Source organism: Chionomys nivalis, chromosome 21, assembly GCF_950005125.1.
Source record: "Chionomys nivalis chromosome 21, mChiNiv1.1, whole genome shotgun sequence".
In the NCBI taxonomy this organism is placed as follows: domain Eukaryota; kingdom Metazoa; phylum Chordata; class Mammalia; order Rodentia; family Cricetidae; genus Chionomys; species Chionomys nivalis.
This window is the reverse complement of record NC_080106.1, coordinates 20,890,006-20,916,711: the sequence shown is the minus strand read 5'-3', so window position 1 is coordinate 20,916,711 and position 26,706 is coordinate 20,890,006. Positions and strand designations below refer to the sequence as shown.

Sequence of the window (26,706 nt, the reverse complement as noted above, 5' to 3'; positions counted from 1 at the left end):
ATGCTGATGGTATGTGCCCTTGAGATGATGTAATAAGAGTGACATTTTACCTGTGTGGTTTCCTCATCAAAACTATGACCCCAAAGTAATCCTGAGAAAATCGTCAAATGAATACAGAATGAGGAGCATTCGATAAACTCCCTGACCAATACACCTCAAAAATGTCAAGGTCATCAAAACAAATGTCAAAAAAAAAAATGTCACAGGCTGGAGGACTCAGAAAGCCTGACAAGTATGGCTTGGGATCTTGGAAGGAGTCCTAGGCAGAAAAGGACTATGGGGCAGACTAAGATCTGAAGAAAGTGTGAACTTTGGTTAATAACATCATAATAGGCAATCCAGGCTTACCGATGGTGACAAAGGTACCATGCTGAGGTAAAACTGCCACCATGCCTAAAAAGGGCCTTCCAAGACTCACTGCATTCTCTGGGGCCAGAGACTTCTGGACCACGGAAGTCCTCGGATAAAAGTGGGAGGGGAATAAAGAAGCCACTTCCCAGGCCTCTGTCCCTAGAGATGCGGCAAGGCCCAGGGAACATAAGTCTGGACAGCTGAGTATGCTACCTCCTCCCTGTGATCCGGAGGGAGTGTCCTCCTCTGAGGGTCCTGGTCAGCCCTCAAGGACCCTCTCTGTCGTGGCGCCTTCGTCAGGCAGTCCAGCTGTTTCTGGTCTGGACATCCCCACAGGCTGTTCTCTGAAGAACTTGGTGAGTCATTCTGGAATCATTTGTCTGTAAGGCTTAAGTGAGGGGAGAACATGGCCTCTAGGGATCCAGGATAGTCAGATCCCCAGGGAGCCTCCTCTAGCTGCTTCACACCCCATATCCAAGTCCCTGATCTCTGCCAGAACAAACGCGGGATCTGCCAGAGAGCCTTTCCCCTGCGAGTTTGCTGTGCGCCACGCTGGAGGCAAGGACTAGCTGTCTTTCAAAGCCCGACCCGATGTGCGCTGCTATCCCGGTCCCCATTTCCCAGTACCCTTAGTGTGAAAGGGGTATTTTACCCTTTGCTACCCGACTTCTGGCCTAGACACCTAGAAAAGACAGAAGGGAGAGGAGCCAGAAGTCTGCGCAAGTCCCCGGCCAAAGAAAAAGAAAAGGAGGTGAGGCGGAGCCTGGGTTGGAGGGGCGGGGCTCCGAGACCTCGGGCGCGTGTGGCCTGGAGCCCAGGCGCCAGGCTGAGCTGCTGTTCTCGGCTCAGAAGCCCGGGTGCCAGCTGGGCGCGGGCGGGTGGGCACGGGTAGGGCCATGTGCCAGACACACACAGAATGCCCTTTGAGGAGATGGCAGCTGTCGGCCCAGGCACCCCTCTGGTTGCTGTGGCCTTGTCTGCCCTCTCTTAGCAATACCTTACACAGCACTGGGAACAGCTACCCAACAGGTACAGGGGAACCCTATTCAAACAGAGAAGGACCTCATCAGACCTAGAACTAGGACCTGGGTCTGGTGGCTGTCCTGATGGCTCCTTTCTCGAATATTTCTCCTCATTTTTGGTTCGCCCTCAGAATCTACCTAGGGGTTTAGGGAACTAAGGTTGCTTCCACTTTTCGGGGAAAAGTTAGGGGATCCATTCCTAAGTCTCTGAGGAAGTCAGATACCGACCCTCGCGTCTTCCCCCAATCACTCGGGCTTCCAACCACTGTACACCTGGAAGACAAAGACGTTTGTCCCTGGGACTGCAGAGATGATTCAGTGATTAAAGGCACTTTCTTGCAGAGAGCCCAGGTTTGGTTCCCAGCACCCTCATGGCTGCTGACAGTTTCTGTAACTCCAGTTTCAGGGGATCCCATGCCCTTTTCAAGACCTCTGCGGGCACCAGGCAAACACATGGTGTACATACATGGATGCACAAACACACATTCAGATAAAAATAAACCAGACAAAGAGGAGAAAGGAGGAGGAGGAGGAGGAGGAGGAGGAGGAGGAGGAGGAGGAGGAGGAGGAGGAGGAGGAGGAGCCACGGCCTTCTTGTCTCTCCGTACAATACAAATTTCCTAGCAGGCTAGTTGAAGCTCTCCTCCCCTAGGTCCTCTCATGAGCGAACTTGGCTGCCAATCAGCTTTTTGGAACAGGCTGTATACCTCGGGAAAGCAGTAGATTGACCTCCTAGACAATGCCCACGGAGTTCATCTCCCACTTGGTGTAGGTATGCGCTCACCAACCCACCTACCCAAGGAAGAGTAGCCACTAACTACCCAGGGTTTGTGGAGCAGTGACGGGCTATACGTGGATGGGCAGCGGAACAGAGCGCTGGTTCTTAGCCTTTGGGTAACTGATGGATCTGAGTCTCAGTGCACTGAGAAAGGTGAAAACAGCAAGGGTGTGGCAGGCAGTCTGAAGACCAGCGTTCATGTGCCCACTGCTTGCAGGTGCATGTTTGGGCACCGTGTCAGCTGTGAAACAGCTGAAGAAATTAGGGGTGATTAACATGGGGGAAAGGAAGGCTCAGCTCTCCGAAGGACTGCCTGGCTTCCAGTCTTGGGTAGGGGGGCCCACTATGCAACCCTCCATAAAAGTCACTCCAAATTTCTCTTTCAGGGGGATCCAAGGTTAAGTCAGACTGTTTGCCCCGAGTCCTGGAGCTCCCTTGGGAATCGAGTGGGCCCTAGAGGAGCCTTAAGCTCCCTCTCAGCTGGGGCGGGGGTGGGAGTGGGTGCAGAGGAATTTTGCTAGCTGATCTAAGATCGCCTTCACCCAGACCAGTCTCTACTCTATCTGCTCAGACCTGGGGAGTAGGAGCCTTGGGACCCGCACCAAGGAACGTACTGCGTAGGGGTGGGGATTCTGGGCTTCAGAACCGGGTGGGCGGACCGGATGGGATTTTTTTCTAATGGTGCGTCTGGAGGTGGCCTTAGGAAGGACAGGCAAGGTGTGGGAACACGGCCTCCTTTCCCTGTTGTGCCGACAGAAAAATGCCGGGGTCCGGGGTCCTCGCCTTTAACGCGGGCGGCGGCGGAGCAGGCGGGAGGGGGAGGGGCAGGCGCAGGCGGCGCATGCGCGGCGCGGGGGGAGCGGCCGGACTGTCCGGTGGCGGAGAGCCGACTGAAGGCAGCGGAGAGCGCCGGGATCCGGCGCCGGGGGCTGTGAGCGGCGCGGGCCCACCGAGCCCCGAGCCAGCCCGCGCCGCTGCCGCAGAGACCCGGGGGCTACGGCCAAGATGACCGTGCCGGTGAGTGCTGACCGCCGGAGACCCCGCGCCCCCCACAGCAAGCCTGGGCCACCGGGGGTCGCCGGAGGTCCTTCTCAGGTCGTGGTGGGGAACAGGATGGGGGCGCCGCCCCCTAGCCGACTTCGCAGATCCTGCTTTTCCAACCTCTTCCTGGAGAGCCGAGTGGAACCAGGGCTCATGCTGGCCCCACGGGGAGCTCCCCGGGACGGCTGGGCTGGGGAGAGGGTATTTGTGGGCCTCTTAAGAGCCCCTGGGACTAGTGGGCCCTGCGGGGGTCCGCGCTCCCCCCCTCTCCTCCCGACCTCTTCACAGAGTGGCCAGGCCTACCGAGGAGAGGGCTCTGTCACTCCCTGGAAACCCATGTCCAGGTCAGTTAGGCCGGCTGACGGGTGGGAAGGTCTGTACTGTTCCCCCAGAAAACTCCCTGGGAGAGCTACCCTATTGTGTTCCCGGATCCCCACCCGGATGGCCATGGCGTGGGGCGGGGTCTGTGCTGTCCCTGAGACACCCTTACCCCAGAATGGTTAGCTTGGCCGGCTAATGGAAAGAGCATACCTCCCCCTCCTGCTTTGTACACTCACTTTGTGGGAAGTTTGTTGGATGGTTGAACCCCAGGGCCTTTCGACCAGCGTCTCCTTTCTGTAGGGGCTTCCCCTTGCTTGACACCCCCTCTTCCTAACCCATCAGAAAGACCTGAGCAGCCCTTACTCTAGGGCTTAACAGTTGGGCCATGGATCTCTTCTCCTGAGGTGGCCAGGGGTTATGGCTACGGGGGTGACGGACTGGCTCAGGTACAGGCTCCACTTTACAGACAGACAGACAGAGGTGTGAGACCACACCTTCATCCTGTCTGCACAGTAGTAATGGCCTGCAGCCACGATTTCTCTGCTGAGTCAGAGTTTTTTTCCCAATGACAGGAAGGGGCAATGGTCCAGAACCTTGTCCAGCCCGGACTTATTCTGGGACTGCTCTTCATCCACTTGGGGCCGGGTTCCGTGAGGCACATTGTCGAGGCTTCCTGGCAGGGCAAGTGGCCTCTTAATTAACCCCCATAGGGTATGGAGACTCCTGGAGGAGAGAGGCTGGTGTAAGTGCAAAGCATTGTTATTACAGAATTAAAGATCCCGGCTCCTGCCCGCCCCCACAAGTGGTAATGCTGAGTTACAGATGAAAAAATTAGGGCTTCCAGGCTGTGCTGATGGGAGCCCCCACCCCCATCGCTTCTGGTTCAAAGCATAATTGCCTCATCTCTAGGAAGAGACAGAAAAAGCCTGCCAAGCCCCTCTCCTGTTCTGTCCTGCTTCTGCAAAGCTCAGGATTTTCTCTGGCTTGGGGCATAGGGCACCAGCCAGCTCCACCCCTGTGGACACCGGTCAGGGAAACGAGGCAGATGACTGAGCATGCTGGAGGGCAGTAGTGAGCAGCCAGTGCCCCTTAGGACGGGTCTCTGGTGGGGAGGTTCAGGATTGGTGTCGTTGTCTAGAGTCAGTTCAGAGACCCTTACCTCACAAGATTTCAGGTGGTCGGCTCGGCTCTGTCACCGTGGTACCATCTGTAACTAGAGAGGGCAATGGGTTTGGTAGGACTCGTATAGCTAAGAATCACTATGAAGAACTAAAGTCAAGGTCTGTCCCTACCATGCTCCACTCCAAAAGTCACTTCTCACCCTCTGGCTTGTAGCTACAGCCCTCAGTGATTCTGCACGGCATGTTGCTAGGCTGTCAGACCACCGTCCTCTCTCCTGGGACCTTGGTAACCTAGTGGAGGCTTCTAGGAAGAGCTGCCTGCTCTGTCCTTGCTCAGGGAGCCCAGACTGGTGACTGACCATGTGGTACTCAAGGACACATTTGAGTTTTAAGCACACCCATTCATTTGGGCAGTCTTTTCCTGGATAAAGCTGACGCGGGCACTTTGACCCACAGAAATTACAAGATGCTACAGATGGAGATGGGAGGTAATAGCAGAGAGAAAACTTGGGATGGACTAGGTTGAGTTGATGTGGTTTCCCGGATATCCAAGCAGGGCCTATACAGGGTTTTGTTTTTGCTTTACTTTGTTTTGGTTTTTGAGATGAGATCTCATTGTGTAACCCTGAATAGTTTGGAATTCACTATGTAGACCAGGCTGGCCTTGAACTCCCATGGAGATCTTCTGCCTCTGACTCCTTCCAAGTGCTGGTCTGGTCTTAAAGGTGTATACCATCATTACTCCTTGCTCTGCTAGGGCCTTACCTCTGTTATTTGACCCCTATGGGATATGGGATCCAGAGGGAGGAAGGCACCATGGTGGCCCTGGCTCCCAGCGCATGTTCTTTCTTCTGCTGAGAGCGAGAGCGAGCAAAGGTACTTTGGCAGTGTTTGGCCACTCATTCCCTGACTCTCCTCTGCCATCTGCCTTCCTTCAGTGCATGGCTGGCCAGTACCATAGGCCTGTCTGGTGGTCTGTCCTAACTTGCTGGTCACTAGAAAATGACTGTATTGTGTGTCAGACCCATGGTCATGAATGACAAGAGGCTGACTGCCCTGTCACAGTAAGGTGAAGAGCAAGTCCTGTGCAGAGCACAGTCCCAGTGCTGTCTGTTTCTGCCTCTTGTTCTTGTCTGTGAAACTGGCAGCTCACGTAGTCTCTACTGGGCCCTTTCTTGGAGGATGGGCTTTCTTTCTTTCTTTCTTTCTTGATTTATTTATTGTGTATACAATGTTCTGCCAGTATGTATGCCTGCAAGGCAGAAGAGGGCACCAGATCTCATTATAGATGGTTGTGAGCCACCATGTGATTGGTAGGAATTGAACTCAGGACCTCTGGAAGGGTGGCCAGTGCTGAACCATCTCTCCAGCCCCAGAATGGGTTCTTACAAGGAACACATGTGCTGTCTTATGTAATCATGTACTATGTGCTGTGCATGGGCGTGAGCATAGACAGGGTCCTCAAGGAGGACCCTTATGTGGCCACAGTCACATGGCCAGTGGGATGGGAACCAGAGTGACAACGTTTATAGTGGTAAAATGACCACCATCCTGCATCCTGCAACTCTAATTTCAGGGCTGCGACCCAGAGAGCTCTTGACAACTTTCTGTGGCTTTCCAAGTGTGACCCAACTTTTTTTTTTCTTTTTTTAATGCTTTGCGAAAGGCAATCCCAGAATCTCTTTGTTGTCCTTGCAGACAGCCATCTTGGGCTCACAGAGATCAGGCAGACTAGTTTTGACTAATCTAGCAGCAGCCAGTGGAAATCAGTGAGCACTTGGTTGAACCTGGGGCCCCTCTGTGCTTGAGAGAGTTGGCCAGGGAGCCAGAGATCTGAACTAGGGCTAATAGCTGGCTGGATCGCCAACCCTGTAGGAAGGGCACAATAGGTGGGGAGAAACCGAGTTGGAATCCCAAACCGCAACTCAATCCCCAAAGTGCATGCCATACCCTCTCCTGTTACTGGACTTTGGTCGTTCCTGCCCTTCCCTTTGCAGGAACTGGTCTTAACCTTGTACCCACTTTACCATGTAGCTTACCCCTGCTCACCATGCAGCACTGCCCCTGGACACCTCCTGGCCTCATTTGTTACTCTGTATTTAAAGATGGGATCATAAGGTTCCTAGCAGATTCTGTCACAAGACTGAAGGTGCAGGACCTATGACCACCGGGCCCCAGCTGAGCCACCTGCGGAGGGTGTAGAGGGTGGCATTTGCCACCATGCCAGCGCAGGTAATGATGGCCCTACATAACAAACCTTTCCAGAGAACTTTATTGAAGACCAAGTGGGAATCAAAGAAGCTGCTACTTCAGGATGAGTGCAATGCTTTGGTAGGTCAGGACTAAGGGCTCTATCATGGCATTTCCTTGAAGGTGTGTGACAGGACAGCATTTGGGAGGGGTCAGCAGGGGATGCATGCAGCCCTTGATAAAAGGCTGTATAGTGGTGCTGCTGTGAGGTAGTCACCGTTCCCAACCTCTGGTGGCATGTATGGAGGCCAAGGACCCACTCCTGACCTCTCTCTCCCTCCAGTGGCTTTTTCTTTGTGGTTCATTTCAGTTTCGTTTCTGCCAAGGCCTTAGTGGTGAGATGACCCTGGCCTCTCCCCTGCTCTGCACAGCCTGTGGGATCCTCTTAAACCCTGAGCAGGTCATTCTCCTCAATTCTCCAACAGAGTGGCCTCTGGTGGCACCATTGGCTAGTACGCCACATCTCAGGCCAGCTGGGTGCTCTGCAGCCATGCTGTCTGGAGTGGACAGGATTGCATACACGTAAAGCTTCTCCTCAGGCATGATCTGCAGCAGAGTGATCTAGTAATAGAAGCAGGCAGGCAGGACTTCAGTGCCACCTGTGGATCTCAGTGCCTTAAGGTACTAATGATGGTAGTGGAAGGGTGAGTGGCCCTGGGCAACTCTGGGACTCGCCTTGTAGCCAGCTATGCTCGCTCCTACCTCCTGCCTTCAGGGATCTTTTCCATCTCCCAGCCTCAGACTTAGCCTCCTCATCGCTGCTTGCTCTCCTTGTTTCCTGGCCAAATCTCATTATTTATTTTCCTTTTTGGATCAGTGTCCTTGTCATCATTGTCATCATGTGTGGGGGCACATGTGCAGGAGTGGAGGTCAAAGGATGACTTGTGGAGTCATTTCTCTCCTCCTGCCTTTATGTTGCTCCAGAGATGGGACTTGGGTTGTCAGACTTGCCCAGCAAGTGCCGCTGATTCTCATTGGCCCGCACTGCTTTTGTGTGCTCTTAATAACTGTTTGCTGAGGCATTGTCTTCCTTGATCCAAGAAAGAGAGCCAGAACCTCAGCAGAGGTGGTGAGGGACGCCCATTCTGGCAGAAGAGATGGTCACAAGTTGTGGCTCTAAAGTTAATCTCTTTTCTGGGGGAGATTAGAGGCTAAGGGGGCTTTTCAGTAATTTTATTATTAAACCCTGCCAAATTCCATGAAGGATTTGAAACAGATTATAGTAGAAGACATAAATAGTCTGCCATCATCAAAGCCTCCAGAGCTGTGTACTATATGAGGAAAGAGGAACATTATTCCAGAAAACCTAGGTTAAGGGGGCATAGAAATTTAACTATATGTTCCCTGGCACCCAGTAGTGGGTTTAGGATCATGGTACCTGCTTTGGGGTCTTTCAGAATACTGTGCAATGTCATCCTGTTCTTCTGTGCTTCCTGTCATTTTACCTGTTGAGACTTCTGCTGAGGTAGATTTTTACATGTCATGAAATGTGCAGGCGTTAAGTGTACACAAGGGTAAGTTTGGGCTATAAAGAACTTCATCAGAATAAGGAATGTCACTGTCACCTCGGAAAGTTCTCAGGGCCCCGTCAGGCAGTCAGCGCTGTGCCTTCTCTCACTGTCTTAGATTTGCCTCTTCATTCTGTGTTAGTTCTGGCTTTTTTCATTCAGCAAAATAGAAATCGCCATCCACTTGGAGAGTATTTGTTCCTTCTTGGTTGCTGAATACTCTTCTGTTGATGGATATGCCACAGTTCATTCAGCCCGTCCTCCTGCTTTTGTTTAACGTGGATTTTTTTTACTGTCAGAACACTGGCATATTGTTTGTATTAGAAAACCTTATAGCCGGGCAGTGGTGGCACATGCCTTTAATCCCAGCACTCCGGCAGCAGAGGCAGGCATATCTCTGTGATATATGCCAGCCTAGTCTACAGAGCTAATTCCAGGACAGGCAGGGGCTATTATACAGAAAAATCCTGTCTTGAACCCCCCCCCCCAAAAAAAAAGAAAAAAAAAGAGAAAAAATGACATCTAATCATATAGCCTTAGGTCATGCCCAGAGATTTGTCTATGCCCTAAAACACTATCTACCCAAATGATCTGTTGTTCAGAATGTGGTGAAACCACAGACCTCCCTGTTCACAGCCTTCCAAGCAGGGCCTTAAGAGTTTGCATTCCTTCCACCCTGTCATCAAAGGTTAACTTTAGCCTTTGGAATCACCTGTGATGTCCCAAGAGGTCCTGGCTGGAGGGCCTAAAGGAGAGCAGGTCAGAGAAGATAAATCCTGGACACTAGCTGATTGATCCTTTGGGCCCTCCCCGCTGGGATTGACCCAGACATCCTACCAAGCCACTCCTGCTCAATTTGAGAGCCCAAGTCCAGGATACACTTTACCCTTCAGGAAGCCAGAAGCCAGAGCTGGGACCAGCTTCCCAAGAGCCCCTCCTTCAGCCCCACAGGCCTGCATCTGCTCCTCCTCTCCAAGCAGCTCATTTGACTGTGCTTTTCAAATCAGTTTCACTCTGCTTTTCCTGCAAAGGTTCACACATTTACTCACATGTTACCTCCACAGAGAAGCTCCCAAACCCTTGCATGGAACAACCCTCCCATCCCTGCCACCTACTTCGCCCTTTCTGACCCTTGACACCACAGACAGGTGTGATTCTCGTCCATGTCCACCTCCCACAGCCCAAGTATAAGTTCTCTGAGAGCGGGACTCTTTCCCTGGCAGTGCCTGATACGACACAACAGTTGGCATGCACCTGATGCTCAGACCGTGGTGCAAATGACGCCACCAGTGCAGTTGGAGGGAAGACCTGCCTACCCCAGCGTCAGCTATGGGTCTGGTGTGACTTCACTCCAAGGAGGAGCTGCACCCAGATCTCGAATGAGGTTTTGAGGGAACATGGGCAATCGTAGAACATCTCAAGAGGGAGGAGGGAGAACAGGGAAGGCTTGCTTGGGGAGTGGGCTTAGAGGTGTGCACTTGTGTTTGTGGGGGGGGTCCAAGAAAGGGTGGGTGGGACTTAATATCTAGTGATGTGGGATGTGTTTGTGCTGCTGAGGCACACTGACTCTGGCCGCTGTGGCTGACAACCCTGTTCTCTGCCCATCTGTGGGTATCTGTGGGTGTGGGCACTGGTGCTCAGTAGAAGCTGCTGAAGGCTTGGAGCAGATGGTACGTGAAGTCACCCCCTCTGTCTGAACTCTGGTTGCTATGGGAGAGTGAGAGCAGATGGCTCAGCTGGTGAGGCCTCTTGACTACACCCTGTCCCTGCCCACCCAGGCTAGCTGACAGAAAGAACCAGGGCAGCCACCAGCAGCTGAGCGTTCTCTCCAGGGATAGGGACCTTTCCCGTGTTCTTCCTTATCCCTTGCTCCTCTGTTCCTTGACAGGTTTCCTCTACTAGTCTGATTTTTCCCTAATGTTGAGGGGATTAGGAGGCAAGAGTCAGATCCCAGGGGCAGCCACAGGGCAGCCACACTAGGCCCAACCTCTGGTCCACACAGGGAGTAGCAGTACTCAGGCCTAGCCCACTCTTGTCTGCCAGCACCCAAAGAGGCCTCTGCTAGAGGGAAGTCCTATTTGAAGCAAGCACTTCTCTGAAGTTGCCACTGCTGCAGAAAAATGTGAAAAGGGGGTTACCCCCCACCCCATTTTGTCCCAGGACCACACGGAAAGGCAGAGAGGGGAGTGGGGAGGGAGTGCTGCTTTTATATACCTTGGAGTTTGTCAGGGGCCTAAATCAGTTTGTGCCTTCCTCACCCCTGGGCTGTCCCTACAGAGCAGGTAGCACCTCCTCCGCTTCCTTCAATCTGTGCTCAGGGCACAGCTGACCAGAAGAATCTGGCTCCAGGCGGTAGGGCCCTGTCAGGAGGAGTGAAGGCTCTCACTGGTCACTCCAGCCTGGGAGCTCCAATACCTCACACCACACGGCTGTCTGGGGACATGCTTAGGTTGCCGAGTGGGCAGTTAGAGCTATAAGCTCTGCTACCACTTCCTGGCTCTGTAAGCTGGCAGAGGCACTGCCCTCTGAGCCTTTGGAAGGTGGCATTCCACCTCCTGGTCTCCAGACTGATGTGACAGACTGTCTGTCATAAGGGCGCCTGTAGCCTTGCCCCGGTTTTGAGCTTGACACTGTGAATATTCCTCAGAAGGAAAGCAATCGCTCCTGTGGCCCTTTAGGGACAACATGTCTTCCTGTCCCTGGGGCTTGCAGTGCTTACCTCCGGCCTCAGGAAATCCTTTCCTGCTGCCGCTCCCAGAGCTGGCCATCAGCTGACCTGTCTGTCCAGCCCAGGCTTCAGGAGGGAGACTGTGCCTTATCTCATGCAAGTCATCTTATGCCTGCTCTGTTCACTCTTAGCCATTCATAAGTGGTTCGGGTAGCTGCATGGTCTTCCTGGAGGGGCTGGTTTGTTCAGCTATTCCCCTAGGGTTGGCCATTTTCCATTATCCCCTTTGCTGACGTAAGTGGGCATTATAGGGCATTACACGGTGATAGATCTTCTGTGTGCTGTACTGCTTCTGAGGCTCAGAAGGCCAGAAGGCTCCAACCTTATCCCAGGCTTTTTTCCTCAGTAGGGGTCCAGGAAAAGCAGTAATATAGGCAGTTGAGTGGCCTACTGTGTTTACTGTGGAAACGCCCATTTTATTCCCCAGAAGTTAGTAATAAATCCCCCTGTGTCCTGTGAGCTTATCTTCAACCTGGTAAAGAGACTCCAGGCCACTCCTGGGATGACTGGCAGCTGTCCTGCAGGGTGGGAGCTGTTGTCCGGCCATGCCTGTGCAATCCTTCTCCAGCAGCACCCTCTTGCAGCTGCTCCTTTGTGTATGCCCTGTGTGTGTCTGATCCTGTGTATGTTGCCCCTGTATGTAGCTGTGCTTTTGTGTGCTTGTTCCTGTGTGTGCCTGCAGCCTGTGTCTGTGTCTGTATGTGCTGTCCTCTCAGGCTAGCTTTTCCCACATGATTCCACCTCATTACACACCCCTCACCAATGAAGCTGAACTTCAGAGAAGTGCTGGCCCAGTGCTGAATGCAGGGCCATTGTTTTTTTGGTTTGGTTTGGTTTTTGGGGGGAGATGGGAGAGAAGGGATTACTTGGGTCTCAGACACCTGTCTGTTTGGAGACCTGAATGTGACTGAGGTCTTTAGCTTTAGTCTGGAGTGTCCTTGTCCCTACTAAGTTCCCTTTCTACTGCAGAGTAGTCAGTGTAGGATGTCAGCTCCATCCCTCCTGTGCATGGTTGTGTGGAATGAGACAAGGACCCCTACACTGTGTGTCAGTCTCACCTGTAAAGTGGGGCCGGCCGGAAGGCTTGTGTTACAAAACTGCTGTGGGCATGAAATGAGCACGTGTCTCAGCCCGCATGGAGGCTGTGTCAGTGCCGGGGAGGAGCTACTGTACCATTGAGCACATGTGTTCAGGCCAGCACAGAGGCCACAGATGTGTGTAGGCAATACCCTCTCACCACTCTTCCACATACCCACGTAACCAGCCTAATGGGTGCTCCTTCCTCAGTAGCTTGAGAAGTGGCACCCCACCCCCAGCACAGTGGGGTGTCAATCCTGGGGTCTTGCTTCCAAGGCGGAAATGCCATTCCAAGGCTCACAGGCTGGGGGGGGGGGCGTGTTTAAGTGGAAAAGGAGCAAATTTTTGAAATGCCTGAGCCTGAGCCCAGCTCCCTTCCCCCACTTCCACATTCACAGGCACAGCCCCACCCCCAGTGCCACTTTAATCTGTTTCTGAGAAAAGAGGGTCTCCCTTTCCCAAGGACCTAGCTACTCACTGCCTCCCTGTGGTGCCTTCCCTTGGCCAGGGGTGGACAGGGGCTATTTGTCCCCTTTGAGGACCAGGCCTTTTGTGTTCCTGTCCGTCCATCCTGCAGAAACCTCCTACCTGAAAGCCTGCCTTTCAAGCCTGGCAGTGACTTCTGGGTCCTGCTCCTCCCCTCCAAAGTACAGACCTAGTGACATGTTGAGGACCCTTCAACCCCAACACAGTGGGACAAATGCTTAGGCATCTTCCCACTGGATGGAGGCTGAGGATGTAGGAGAGAGAGACCTGAGTAGGGCATGGTGTCCCGCAGGAGGGAATGTTCCAGGTGGTGTTCCAGGACACTGGGTCAATTCTCCTTGCCCTCCCGCCATGCTGTGAGCTCTGGCCAGTGATTTCTAAGTCAGAAGCCCTGGGGAAATGCAGGCGTCTTAGCTTTTCAGGAGGGTTACAATCCAGGAGTCTAGTTTAACCAGGTGTTGAGAGGACTCATGACCACTCTCTGGGCTGCTGTAGCCCAGCCCCTGATGCAGGAGCTCTGGAGAAAGTCTGCCCAGATGCTGTGGAGGTTGGCCTTGAGTATGTGTGATTGGTACCCGCCATTCTTCAGAACTCTGCTGAGTTCTGAAGTGGTCCGCCTCACTGCTTCCTGGCATCAGCAGCTGCCTGATACAGTATGCAGTGAGGGGCTAGGAACTGCTGGCTGCTCACGATCCTGTGAGATCTGAAATAAGTTTCATTCCAGTTTTTCCAGCAATCTGTGCTCAGAGACTTTGCAGCATCCAGATTTTGCTGCTTGGGTGAAATTACTGACCTGGAACCTAGCAAGGAGCTTTGAGGTGAGGTGAGGCTCTGCCCACTGCTTTCCCCAGGTAACTTTTCCTTCTCTCTCATTCTTAAAGTGCACATTTGGACGTTCCTGAAATAGGCAAGTTGGAGCAGGTTTCAAGAAGGTTGCTGCTGCCACCCAAACACTGGGCACGAGTTTTGTGTCTGGACAGGACTGACTCAGGAATGGGGGAGCAGGGGGTCTCCTAGGACATGACTACAACCTGATGATCATGGAGATCCTGCTTCTGGAGCCTGCATTCAGTTTAATGAAGAACTGGCGCACGGATTGGCAAGCCTTTAGTTCCTTGCTTAGATGTGGTTACACACACACACACACACACACCACACTGGAGCTTCAGGGGACCAGCTGAAATCCCACATGGTTGAGGAATACAGAGGGGCAGGGGTTGTTGCTACCTATGAAAAGCAGTAAGTAGGTCAGGCTGTCTCTGGCCAACCCTGGGGTCTTTCTGTCGCCCAGGCTGGCTTCCTGCCTCCACTTCCCGATTGCTGGAATCCTTAGGCGTGAACCATCACGCGGGGTTCCTGGTACCCTTACATAGTAAGGCCTGTCTGCAGTCGTATTGTTTTCAGTAATTGTTTCTTGGGGCATACTCTCTCCACTTTGCTTTGGAATTCAGGTCTGAATCGGGTGCCGCGGACACACGTGGGAATACTCCAGGGCTGATAGGTGAGGAAGGCAGAAGGCCGGCATCTGGAGGGGTAGCAGGGGCTGCCCAGGAGGAGAGCGCTGGGGCCAGGCGGCGTCCTCTGAGGACCTTCGCGAGCTCTGCTGGCCGCCGCGGGAGGCGGGGACGTCCACACCGGGCTGTAGCCGGCTCGGCCCGCCCCGCTCAGCGGTTCATTTGCATGAGGGCCCACGGCGGCCAATGGTAGCACGGCTGGGCATGCCGGGAGCGGGCGGCGGCGGGCGGGCGGAGCGAAGTGGACCGGCTTCGGGCGGCCGAGGCGGCTGCTGAGACGTGCGGCGCGGGCGGCGGGCGGTGCGGCCTCTGGCCGGCGGGCACCATGAAGTACCTGGTGAGTGTGGGCGCGGGGCCGGGCGGACGGGGAGGAGGACGTTTCCTGCGGGCCCAGTGCATCCCTCCGGCCGCAGTTACCGGTCAGCTCGGCGCGTTAGCGAGTCGCTCCTCCTCCGGTCAGCCTTTCGACCCCCTGCAGCCCACGGAGCTTTCGTGTCGCACTCGGCCTTCGCGCCGTGCCAGGCTGCCTGAGGCTGAATCCGAGGCGGTGTACTGAGGGGCCCTGAATAGCCGAGATTTGCTGAGGGTTGCAGGCGAGCGGCGACAGTTTAGGACCTGGGGGGATTTGGGGAGAATCCCATTGAGGGCCGCGGCTTATCTTCGCGACTCTGCGATGCAGAAAGGTCTAGGCTGAGAGACGCTCCCGATCTAGGTAGGGTTCGGCCACCTTCACCTAACGACCATGTGTCCAGTCCATTCCTTGCTAAGTGAGAAAGTTTCCAATTGTCTTGCGCCAGGGGACACGCCCTCCTTTCTCTGAATGGAGAGTGACAGGCCAGGGCTGATGGGCCAGAATAGCAGGTGTGGGTGCCTAGAGGATCAGGAACCAGCAGCCAGGTGGTGCCTTAGGGAAGGGAGCCGTTGGGGAGGAACTGCCGGCACACCCTCCTGGCACTAGCAGTCACCTCCCCTTTGCCCTGAGCAAGGAAGGAATCCATTGGAAGCTGGGTGGAGGCAGGGCAGGGTAAGGCAGTCCCGGTTGTCTGAGCCAAGTCACCTTTGGCCAGTGGAGGAAGACTGGAGCTTCTGGCCTTGAGTGGTTGTGCTGAGCAAGAGAGTGAGTGCTGTGTGATCTCCCTATATCTGGCCAAGGCATGAAGTTAGGGCAGTGTCCCAAGGGAATCTGTTTGCACAGGAAAGGCCCCTGAGTCAGTTGTCGCTCCCCACCCTGGCTGTAAGGTTGTAAGTGTAGAGACTGAGGCAGAGAGTGTGGGGGGAGGTGGGTTTGTCCTTAGAGCTCAGGCCCAGACCTGGTATCTATGCTGGACCATTTGTGCTTCCCACTCTGGGATGAGGGAACTAGACCTCGAGAAGCTGCCAGGCTCTACTGTGGCCCTCTGCTAGCGTCCATTCTTTCAGGAGACCCCACCACAGCTTTTCCCCAGGCCTGAACAGCTTCATCCTCTTCTCCCCTCCCCAACCCAGCCTGCCCAGGCTGGGAGGCCTTTGGGAAGAGGTAGTCAGTCAGGCTTGCTGTTGAGGAGTGGGAGGTGGGAGACGAGGCTCTCTCTCTAGCAGTAGCCTTTCTTCCCAGCATGGAGGGGTTACAGTGTGGCCTCAGACCCAGAGGATGGGGCTGGGCTCTCTTGTCTGGTTACTCAAACCTAGGAAGAGTCAAGGCTCCATGTTTGCTTTGGTATAACCCTCCCATCTCTAGGTGAGGTATAAAATTAGGCCTTTGTGGGAGGGGTAGAGAGTGGAGGGGAATGTGTTTTGAATGCTGGAGAACCACACTTTCTGTGATGCTGTCCCTGCTCAGGAAGATGGACTACATTGCCAGCTGCTGAAGGCGAGTATCTTAGGGCTGCAGTGTCAGAGCTCCAGGATAAACTGAGACCTTGTACTAAGATCCTGCTGTTCCTTTGCTCTGATCTGTGGATCCTTCGTGATGGCAGAGTCAGGGATGGGGATCACCTCTATTCTGGGCCTCATTTTGTCCCTGAAGTGAAGGGTCAGCCTTAAGCTAAGCTCAGCCGAGGCACCAAATCACAAAGGTGAACTAGAGCTAGCCCACTGATAGGTTTCCAAATCACAAAGGTGTGAACTAGAGCTAGCCCACTGATAGGTTCACAAATCCTCTGTTAGAATCCCAGGGCCAAGGAAGAAAGCAGTAGGTATCCCTACCCTCTCTGGTGTGATGGGGGCTTAGAGATGCCATATTCTACAGCAGGAGGATTCTTTATGCCTCTACACCTCTACCCAGGCTCCCAGAGATAGTGCCTGTGACACTTTGGCAGGAGTTGGAGCAGGATCTGCTTCCCATCCAGAGCTGAACCTGGATACAGTCACTTGCTGTTGCTACTAGAGCCAAGGACAGCATATGTAGGAGAATCCCTGTCAGTGACCACACTCTGCAGGTGGTTTTTCACTCCTTCCTCTTCCAAACCTTTGCCCTGGCTGCAGAGTTGGTAGCTACTATTGTGCCCTCCCTGGCTTTGCACTGTCACATACTCCTGAGGAAGGCAGGACTGGAGCCGTGGCTCCCTTGGGATGACTCTGGAATGTGGGGCTCATGCACAGGCCATTTTGAGCATGGTTCTCACACTCTGGCTCCATGTGAGTGTACCAGGGACATGAACTGGCTGCCTAGTTGTTCATGGGAATGCTAGGGCAGGATGCTGCCAAAGCTAGCGTGTCAGGCTAGGGAAGGGAGGGAAGAAGTGCCATCTCTCGGGGCTCCATTGGATTCTGGATTGGGGCAAGGAGGTCTGCCAGGTTCCTAGTCAGTGGGTCTATGACTATGTGCCCCTCCAGGAGGATGCCTGGCATGAGTGAGGAGGAATGGTGAGTATGACTGCCAGTTGGGCACCCATTCACTGGGCCTATATCCATTGGCCACTGGCGGGCGGCATGGTGGGGGTGGCTTTGGGACAAGCAAACAGAATATCCCAGAAATAAACTTGGCTCACATTTGCAGTGGTTGTGAGTATGAAGGGAGCCAGTGTTTCCTTAGTGCCTGCTGAGCGTGAAGCTCTGTGCTGGGGGTGGGTGCCAGTGTGTATGCCTGGGCTGGGACTGGGCAGGGTAGGAAAGGCTTGTGCAATGAACTCTTCTGGATTCTGTGAATCCCTGACTCCACTTTTATCTCAGCCCTAGACCTACCTCTGCTGTTTCTTGTCTCTGTAAACCTAGGTCAGACAAGTGTACCATTCTGAACCTCCTTTCCCTTCAGATAAGAGAGACATAATTCTTGGTGTCCTGGGGTCATTTGAAGATGTGGGAAGGAGCTTGGCCTATGGCCTAGGGTAGAAGTCACTGTTAACTGTCATTCGGGGCCTGCTAGTTGCGGCCTGTTGTCCAGTTTTCTGATTCGCCTGGTTCCCATCTTGAGCTGGCTACGGGCTGCTGAGAACTTGGTTTGCTGTATAAATGAGTATGAACCAGATGTGGAGCCAGGCCTGCATGCAGGGTCCTTTGGTTAGTGGGCCCAGACTGGCACTGACTGACGGCTCTGTGGAGTGGAAACTGTAGTGTCTTCTCAGCACGCCAAGCCACCAGCTTGCACCCTGCCCTATTGTCAGGGTTTTATGGGCTCTCAAGGCAGCTGGAGCTGAGAAGAACCTGCACATCAGCAGTTCTCCCTCTGCTGTAGTGTGGGGTCGGAAGCCTTCACAGCCCCAGGACCCAATGGGGGCCATTCTCAACCAAGCAGTACTTGTGGGCAGCCCTTTTGGCTCCTTTGTACAAGGATGTTGTGTGGAATGGGGAGCATTGACATCAGGCTAGGGGTTTTCTTGGCTCTACTGACTCGGCAGGCACTTGCTGTGGCACCTCTTACAACAAACCTGGTGCTCTAGCACCCAAGGTTCTGCTGAAGACAGACTTGTGCCTCCTGTGTTTGGGTTAGCAACAAGAATTAGGCAGTAACAAGAAATGGCAGTATATAAGGCGGGCAAAAGGGAAGTGATTATCTTCAGCTAGTCATTGGGTCTTCCTGAAGGAGGACAGTGGTGATGTCTGATTTGGTTCTGTAGATGTAGGATGCATTGGCAAGCCAGGCAGCAGCTTTGTGGTGTCTTGGATGTGACCAACAACATCATCTAGACCAGTGATTCTCAGCCTTCGTAATGCTTTGACAAAGGGGTTGTGACCCACCTGTTGAGAGCCACTGGTCTAGACAGACAATTGTAAGCTGGCTCTGCATCCCTCACTTATCCCACTGTGAGCTTGAGACAACACACATAGCATAGCATGAGCCATACTCTGCAGCTGAGGGGAGACTGGGAAAACGGGCTCAGGAAGCCGACTGCTTCTCCAGCTTCTGTCATGGCACAGAGTCCCATGGGAGACTGCTGGGGACCATGACCACAGCAGAAATGCCTAGGCTGCTGGGGACCATTACCGTCTGGGCTTATTTGGCTGTAGGAGCCCATTGTTTGGGTGGCATTTATTGGCCTTGGGATGCTAGAGGGATAATCAGTGGAATCCTACAGCAGTCAACCCCTGCCTACCTGCCACACTGGGGTCACAGACATCTTTCATTCTTGCTCCAGCATCTTGGAGTCTACCCTTGTTCTGCCCTATGTGCTTAGCTAGTAAGTCAGCTAGAGTGTTGCTTCCTTGGGAAAGCCGCGTGTATGCAAAAGTCTTGTCCTTCATCACTTCTGGCCCCTTACTTTCCTCCTTCTTGGCAAATTATTACTTTCATGAGCCTCAAGCCAGGAAAGTGTGCCCCTGAGCTAGACTCCTAGAGTATAGGTGTACACTATCTCTAGGACAGTGCTTCTCAGCCTTCCTAATTCTGCGACTAACCCTTTAATACAGTTCCTTGTGTTCTGCTGACCCCCAACCATAAAATTATTTTGTTGCTACTTTATAACTGTAATTTTGCTACTATTATGCAGGACATCTGGTGTGTGACCTCCTAGGAGATTATGACTTACATTTGAGAGCCACTGCTTTAGTAAGAGGAACCAGGGTAATCTTGTTAAACAAAAGTAGGATCTTCAGAAGCCAGCCAGCTGTATGGTTGTTCAGGGGAGAAGGAGCTTACCTAAAGTTGTATAGCAGCGGGAGGGAGAGCCAGACCCTGGTCTGGGACTAAACTGTTGCCTAGTGACTCAAGAAGGAAGGAGCAGTGTGGCCTTGAGTAATAACTAGGGGGGCAGAGAGGCTGGAAGGGCCTTTGCTTGGCCAGCTGAAAAAGTCGATAGGTCAGGCACTGGCAGTGCTTAGGACTTGGGTTGGGCAGGAGAGAGGCTGCTGCAGGGGCTCTGGGCCAGAGCACACCAGCTGACACAGGCAAAGGAACTCCTGGTGCCAGGCTCTTGATGCCACGTGCCCAGTCCATGAGGTGTTTCCCAGCCTGGCTCCAGCTGCCCTTGACTATACAGTTACAGCCCTACTTGGCCAAGGCGTACTTGGCAGGCACTCAGTGAGCGTGTACTTTAGGTAGAGCTAGCACCTCTGGGAGGCCAGAAGCCCCAAATGACTCACCTGGTCTGGGCAGTTTGTTTCTGGCTTGATTTGTTCACTGAACCTTCCTTCAACAGACCCTTCCAGCCTTCATGCCTGTGCTCTATCCTGGCGTCCCCAGACCCGCCCATTGCGGCCTCTCTCAGCCTTCCCTGCACAGCAGTCTTGGAGGTGAGGGACTCAGGAGCAGGCCCTTCTGTCTGCACTTCCACTGCCTTTAACGGGCTGGAGGGAATTTCCCTGTGACTCATTCTGCTGGCACTTCCTGTGGTCACCAGGGCAGGGGCTAGGGGACCCAGCCAGGCGGCTTGATGTTCTGGGGTCACCGAGGGAGGGTGGGCCTGGTGATTCCCGGAGGCAGGCTGCAGACCATATTTGGGAAATTGGCTTCTCTTGTTTGCAGCTTGGGGGTAGGGACTGTGAGCCTGGTGGGCTGTAAGGTAGTTCCCACCCTGGCCTGATTCTCTAAGGACTCTGGCCTCTGGACTGACCCACTATAGCTGTCTGCCTGCCTCTGTCCCACCCTGAACCATGTGACCCACTATTTTCTTTTCCTAGATAAGCTCCCCCCCCCCATTTCCTAAAAAACAAAAACCTAGCATTCAGAGTAACAGGGTATTTTTTAAAATGATGTTTTCATACATATTTAGTCTTGGTTGATTCCCTTCAGTTTTTTTCAACTTCAAAATAAGAATAACGTATTAAATACAAGTTGAAAAATTCTGTAAATGAGAGAATATCCCTATTGTCCTGAATATTTTTAGAGACATTGATACCTCATTTTAAAATTTCAAATGATTTATTGTGTCGGAGTTTTTGGAGGGGATGGGTTTATCACTGTAGATCAAAGTAACCTAAGACTCAGAGTCCTGCCTCCTCCTGAACGCTGAAGTGCTGGTGTACTTGGTGCACTTTAAATCTGGAACTGGTGCATACAGAGTTCAGGAATTGTGCCAGTTTCAGGGACTGTGCCCTCCTTAGACTGCCTGCCTGTTCAGCCTTTCCCTGGGGCTTGCTTCTTTTGGTTCCTAGCTTCCTTGCCCCTGTCTTTTCTGGGGCTGGATCCTTTGAGCTGTCCTGGAGAAGCAGATGCCAGCTGGTGACTCCTGGGGCACACTTCATAGCTCTAAGTGTGGCAGGCCTGAGAGACAAATCAGAGGTAGCCCCCTGGGACTCCTCTCCTCAGAGCCTGGGATCCCACTCTGGATTTATGTCCCTGGGGCATGGCCCTTCCTGCCGCCTGAATTCCAGCTCCTAATTGATTCCATGAAGGAGGTGAGGTCCAGAGGGTGGGGATGTTTTTTGTTGTTTAGTTGATTTAGCTTTGGTTTCCTGAGATAGGGTTTCACTAGCCCAGGCCTCGAACCCCTGATTCTCTGCTTCTTCCTCTCAAGTGCTAGGGTTGCATGTGTGTGCCACCACCTGGCCAGAGGATGGTCCCACTTCTAGGGTCTAAGTAGGCAGGGCTGCACAGCAAGTAGCCAGAGCCCAGGCCCTATTTCCAAGTCTAGATCTTTCTTGTGACTTACGATGTTCCTCCTAAGACTTCTGGGTCTGCAGTCACCCAGAACTGATGTTCAGTTGAAGGTCAGAAGGGTGCATCTGACCTTCTTGAGTGCCCAGTGGGGTCTCAATCAGCCTCTGCCACCAGCCCTGCTGAGGCATGCAGTCTTCTGCTTCTTCTGTCCAGAAGACGTCCCAGCCACACCTAGCCCAGACTCCTCCCTTGCTCCTGGGCAAGGAGGCAGTGACAGAACTGCTTAAGGTATAGCTACTGTCTTGAAGCCGCCCCAGTGGGCGGTGGTGGCTGCTGCTGCTGCTGCTGCTGCTGCTGCTGCTGCTGCTGCTGCTGCTGCTGCTTCTTCTTCTTCTTCTTCTTCTTCTTCTTCTTCTTCTTCTTCTTCTTCTTCTTCTTCTTCTTCTTCTTCTTCTTCTTCTCTTCCTCCTCCTCCTCCTCTTCATCTTAGATTTATTTATTATGTATGCAGTGTTTTGCCTATATGCAGGCCAGAAGAGGGCACTAGATTTCATTAAGGGTGCTTGTGAGCCACCATGTGGTTGCTGGGAATTGAACTCAGGACTTTTGCCCTCTCTCTAGTGCCCCCTACCACCACTGTGTTCTTGTGCCTTCTTCTCTTTTTCCTATACTGTTATCCTGCTGGAAGTCACATGGCTCCAGCACAGGCTTCTTGGCTTCTGGGCCTCATGAAGTGCGTGGGAGTGTCTGTGATATAGAAGGACATAGTAGCACTCATTTCTTGTAGTAGCTGGGGCAGTTGACGAGAACTGCGGTAAAAGTGGGAAATGCTGCTCTCTCCCTTTGCTTAATGCTCCTGTTTTCCCTGTTGCTTCTCCCTCAAGCCCCAGAAGCACCCACATTAGTAATATGCCTGGCATATTAGATACCTTCTAATTAAGAGACATTAGGTAATGTCCCTGAATAATTGTCTTTGACATATGGTGGGTATTGTTTTGTAGGTGCTTATAGCTTTAAAGTTCTGAACATCAGCACATTTGTTTCTTTTTTTTTTTTTAAATATTTATTTATTTATTATGTGTACAGCATTCCTTCCATGTGTGCCCTCAAGCCAGAAGGGAGCGTCAGGTCTCATTATAGATGGCTGTGAGCCACCATGTGGTTGCTGAGAATTGAACTCAGGACCTCTGGAAGAGCAGTCAGTGCTCTTAACCACTGAGCCATCTCTCCAGCCCAGCACATTTGTTTCTTACTCTAACTCAGGAGGGCAGGGCTTGCTCACCTCACCTTTACCTTCTCATTGCTCCATGGTCAATACAGATAGGCCCCATGGGTCATAGGCAAGCACCCTGGTGCTGAATTCTCCTAAGATCAGTAAAGCCTGAGAATACGTCTGCCCACACCACTTCCTTAAATACCAGGACACCTGAAAGACCGTGTGACATGATCCCTCTGTGTTTCTTTCTACTATTAACTCTGAGCATTCATCAGCAGGTCTTGACCATTTGGTTTCCTCTGGGTGACCTGTTTATATGTTGTAGGCTTTCTATTGGTCTTGTCCCCCCTTTTTGGGGGGTGGATGGGAGGTTCCCCAGATAGGGTTTCTCTGTGTAACACTGATCGTCCTGGATCTTTCTCTGTAGACCAGACTGGCCTTACCCAGAGATTCATCAGCCTCTGCCTACCCAGTGCACCACCACTGCCTAGTGTCCTGTCCTTTTTGATTGTATGAACTCCAATTAACTTTACTTGTCCTAGCATGAGACCTTTTGTATTTGAATTCTGAGTTGTAGTCTGTAATGCCAAGGCCAGTGTCCATGGCTGCCTTCTTACAGTGAGTTTCCTACCTTCCCTACCTTAGCCTTTTCCCGTTGTTTCCAGCCTTGTCCTGTCCCATCCCTGTCCTGTGTTGCTCTCATATCTGGAAAAGAGTGCCTGTGCCTTTTAGTAGTGACTTGTTTATTTATTGACCTCTATGCCTCCATTTTATTGTAAAAGAATTCCTTTTTTTAAAAAAAGCCCTATGACACTTTCATCATAATGAATTATGATGATGCAATTAAATTATATGGAGTTCACGTTCACATTATTTTCCCCTCAGTCTATGGGGTACATTTCAAGACTCCCAAAGAATGCCCCAAATCTCATAAATATTAAACCCTCTGTATACTCTATTTTCCAATACATATTTATCTACAATAAGTTTTTTGTTTTTATTTTTGTTTTTTTGGTTTTTGTTTTTTTTTTTCCTGAGACAGGGTCTCACCATGTATCCCTAGTTGTCCTGGCACTCACTCTGTAGACCAGGTTGGCCTCAGACTCACAGAGATTCTCCTGCCTCTGCCTCCCAAGCTGGGATTAAAGTCATGCTCTTGCCACTCTTGGCTTTCATCTATAATAGTTTAATTTACAAATGTGATATGGTGAGAGAGTAACAACAATAGAACAACTAGTAATATTGTAATAAAAGATAATGTGATTGGTCTCTCCAAAACCATAAATGATTAACTTTGACCTTTTCACTTAACAGAAGTACCTTTATAGCTTCTCTCTTGCAAATTTGAATTATGTAAGAATTACTGCGGCCATCACAGCGGGGCTTACTCAAACACAGTAAACCCTGCAGTAGCTGAGTAGACCGCTAGCCTGGATAGCTACCAAGCTACATACAGACAGGTTGCATGTGCTGGTCCCAGGGTAGTGAAGTAGAATAGCAAGCGATTTCATCATGCTTTTCAGACTGACCTACAATTGAAAGTTTATGGAATTTTTTTTTCTTTTTGAGACAGGGTTTCTCTGTAGCTTTGGAGCCTGTCCTGGAACTAGCTCTTGTAGACCAGGTTGGTCTCGAACTCACAGAGATCCACCTGCCTCTGCCTCCCGAGTGCTGGGATTAAAGGCATGCGCCACCACCGCCCAGCCAGTTTATGGATTTTTTATTTTTGGAATTTTTCATTTAATATTTTTGGGCCATGGTTGACCATAGGTAACTAACTAAAACCACAGAAAGTGAAACCATGGGTGATGGGCAGGCTGCTGTACTAAGAAAGAGTGGGTAAATGAACACTGTGCAGGGTTAAGGTCATCCCACCAGGAACTTGGCACGTTTCTCCTTCTGCTCAACTTTTACTTGAGTAAAAGCATTTTGTCCTCTCCAGTCTTGTACAAGGTGTGTGTGGAGAGTTCACAGAGATTTCTCTTCTTCTGTCTTTGCTGTGCCGTTTTCATCAGTTGATGATTCTTGGAACAGCTTTTCAAAGATGATGATGGGGTCTGCAGAGGATGGCCGTTTCATCCCCCATCATGTGCATCATCCTCCTCACCCCACCATTCTCTCCCTCTTGGAGAGTTGCAGTGCCCCTGGACACAAACACAGGGATCTGAACCTTAGAACTAAAGTGGGGAGACGTCTTACTTTCTTCTCAGCTTAAGGGCAGTTCTTAAGTTTCTCTGCTAATTACTGACGTTTTGGTAGATGAACTTAGGAAAATGACCTCCCCCTCCCAGTGTTTTTTATCTTAAGAAACTGTGCACATGACTTCAGGAACTTTTTAAAGATTTTATTATTTTTGATTATATGTGTGGTACGTCTGTGTCTGCATACATGCACAAGTGAGTACAGGTACCTGCAGAATCTAGAAGAGAGCATTGCATCCCTGAATCTAGGTTGTAAGCCACCCAATATCAATGCTGGAAACCAATTCCAGCTCCTCTGCGGTAGCAGGAAACTCCCTTTAACTGCTGAGCCATCTTTCCAGACCCAGGAATGGTTTTTTTTAATCACATATTGGGAGCCATCTCTGAAGTGTTGATGGCAGCTGATAGCAGCTGCTGCTGTTGAGGATCTGAGGGGCCCTAGCTCAGCTAAAGATACCCTGTGGTCATCTCTGCTTTGTTGCTGGGAGACCGATAGAGACGGTGAGGGTAAGGCCCCTGTTATTTTCAGATATAATTGAGTCTCTTTGAAAGTTAAAGCTGGGCGCCTACTGATTCTGGAATAGGTGGAGCTGGGTGAGGCCTGTGCGTATCCTCCTGTCTCATGTCCACCTATGTCTTCTCTCCCCAGAATGTGCTGGCCAAAGCCCTCTATGACAACGTAGCTGAATCCCCGGATGAGCTCTCCTTCCGAAAGGGTGACATCATGACGGTGCTGGAGCGGGACACACAGGGCCTGGATGGCTGGTGGCTCTGCTCACTGCATGGACGCCAGGGCATTGTCCCTGGTAACCGCCTCAAGATCCTGGTCGGCATGTATGACAAGAAGCCAGCAGGGCCTGGACCAGGCCCACCTGCCACTCCACCCCAACCGCAGCCCAACCTCCCTCAGGGTGTCCATACACCAGTACCCCCAGCTTCCCAGTACAGTCCCATGCTCCCCACTGCATACCAGCCCCAGCCTGACAGTGTGTACCTGGTACCCACTCCCAGCAAGACTCAGCAAGGTCTCTACCAAGCCCCTGGGCCCAACCCACAGTTCCAGTCACCCCCAGCCAAACAGACATCCACATTCTCAAAGCAGACACCTCATCACTCATATCCCAGCCCAGCCACAGACCTTTACCAGGTGCCTCCAGGGCCTGGAAGTCCAGCCCAGGACATCTACCAGGTGCCACCTTCTGCTGGCATAGGGCATGATATCTACCAAGTCCCTCCATCTATGGACAACCGCAGCTGGGAGGGAACGAAGCCCCCGGCAAAGGTAAGGCCAATTTGGCACAGCTGTGAAGCCCCATTGGGTTAGCCTAGGCCCTGGTTTCTGGGCCTAGTAGGGCCTGGTCACCACAGAGTACCCACACTCCATTATCATTGGTCTAAAGTCAAGGAGGGAGGTAACTGGATCAATCATTTATCACTTATCTGAATAAGGGACATTGAGCTGGCCATGAAGGATGAGGAAGTCTACAGCAGGCTGCCCTGAATTGGAGAATGTTAACCACAGGTTACAACCTGTGCGGGTCTAGAGGTGTGGAGAAGTGCCCTGTGTTCCAAATGAGCAGTAGGCCAGGGACAGTCTTGGAGCCTAATACTCAGGCTGACCCTGCCCAGCTCATGTCAGTCAGTGTATTCTGGCCCAAGTAAAAAGTACAGCAGAGCATAAAGCCTGTGGGCCAGGACAGTGAGGTTGTGGGACTTAGGGTGGCAACACAGGGAAAATGAGAAGAGCTGCATGTTTCCTCTTAGAAGTTGCATCTAGAGGCCAACACGCCAGGACTGACGTGGGTCTACTTGAGACCCAGCCATTGGGTCTGCCCTTTGGCCAACAGGAAGACAGGGAGGGGACAAAAGAGACTACACATTCCCTCGGGAGCTTTCTTGGAGGTTACATGTTGCTTGTTGACCTTTGCCCACCCAGCTGCCTGGGAAGCCAGACTGTGAGCCTTATCAGGTAGCTGAGTGTGGCCCTTAAAGGGATTTCCCTAGGAAAGAAGGAACTGAGCTCCTGAAGAACTCTCAGTCCACTGGCACCTGTGGCCTTCTGGGTCCCTGTGGGTACGGAAGCTGCCTGTGCTCAGGGGCTCGCACCAGTCCTTCACAAGTCATTCTCTTGGTTGAGACC

At 52.2% G+C, this 26,706-nt stretch overlaps 1 protein-coding gene across 4 annotated transcripts in view; it reads left to right on the top strand.

Moving 5' to 3' along the window:
* Nucleotides 1-688: 688 nt before the first annotated feature.
* Nucleotides 689-26,706, top strand: part of Bcar1 (BCAR1 scaffold protein, Cas family member) — a 38,295-nt gene continuing 12,277 nt past the window's right edge. The window contains exons 1-2 of one of the 4 annotated variants that reach the window (XM_057753844.1): nt 689-707; nt 25,216-25,848. In XM_057753844.1, coding sequence (XP_057609827.1) covers nt 25,291-25,848 — 558 coding nt within the window. In that variant the 5' untranslated portion in view covers nt 689-707; nt 25,216-25,290. Of the gene's footprint in view, nt 708-3,010; nt 3,169-14,424; nt 14,535-19,803; nt 19,844-25,215; nt 25,849-26,706 lie in introns of those variants that run through there. The other 3 variants (XM_057753841.1, XM_057753842.1, XM_057753843.1) reach the window with 3 other exon arrangements.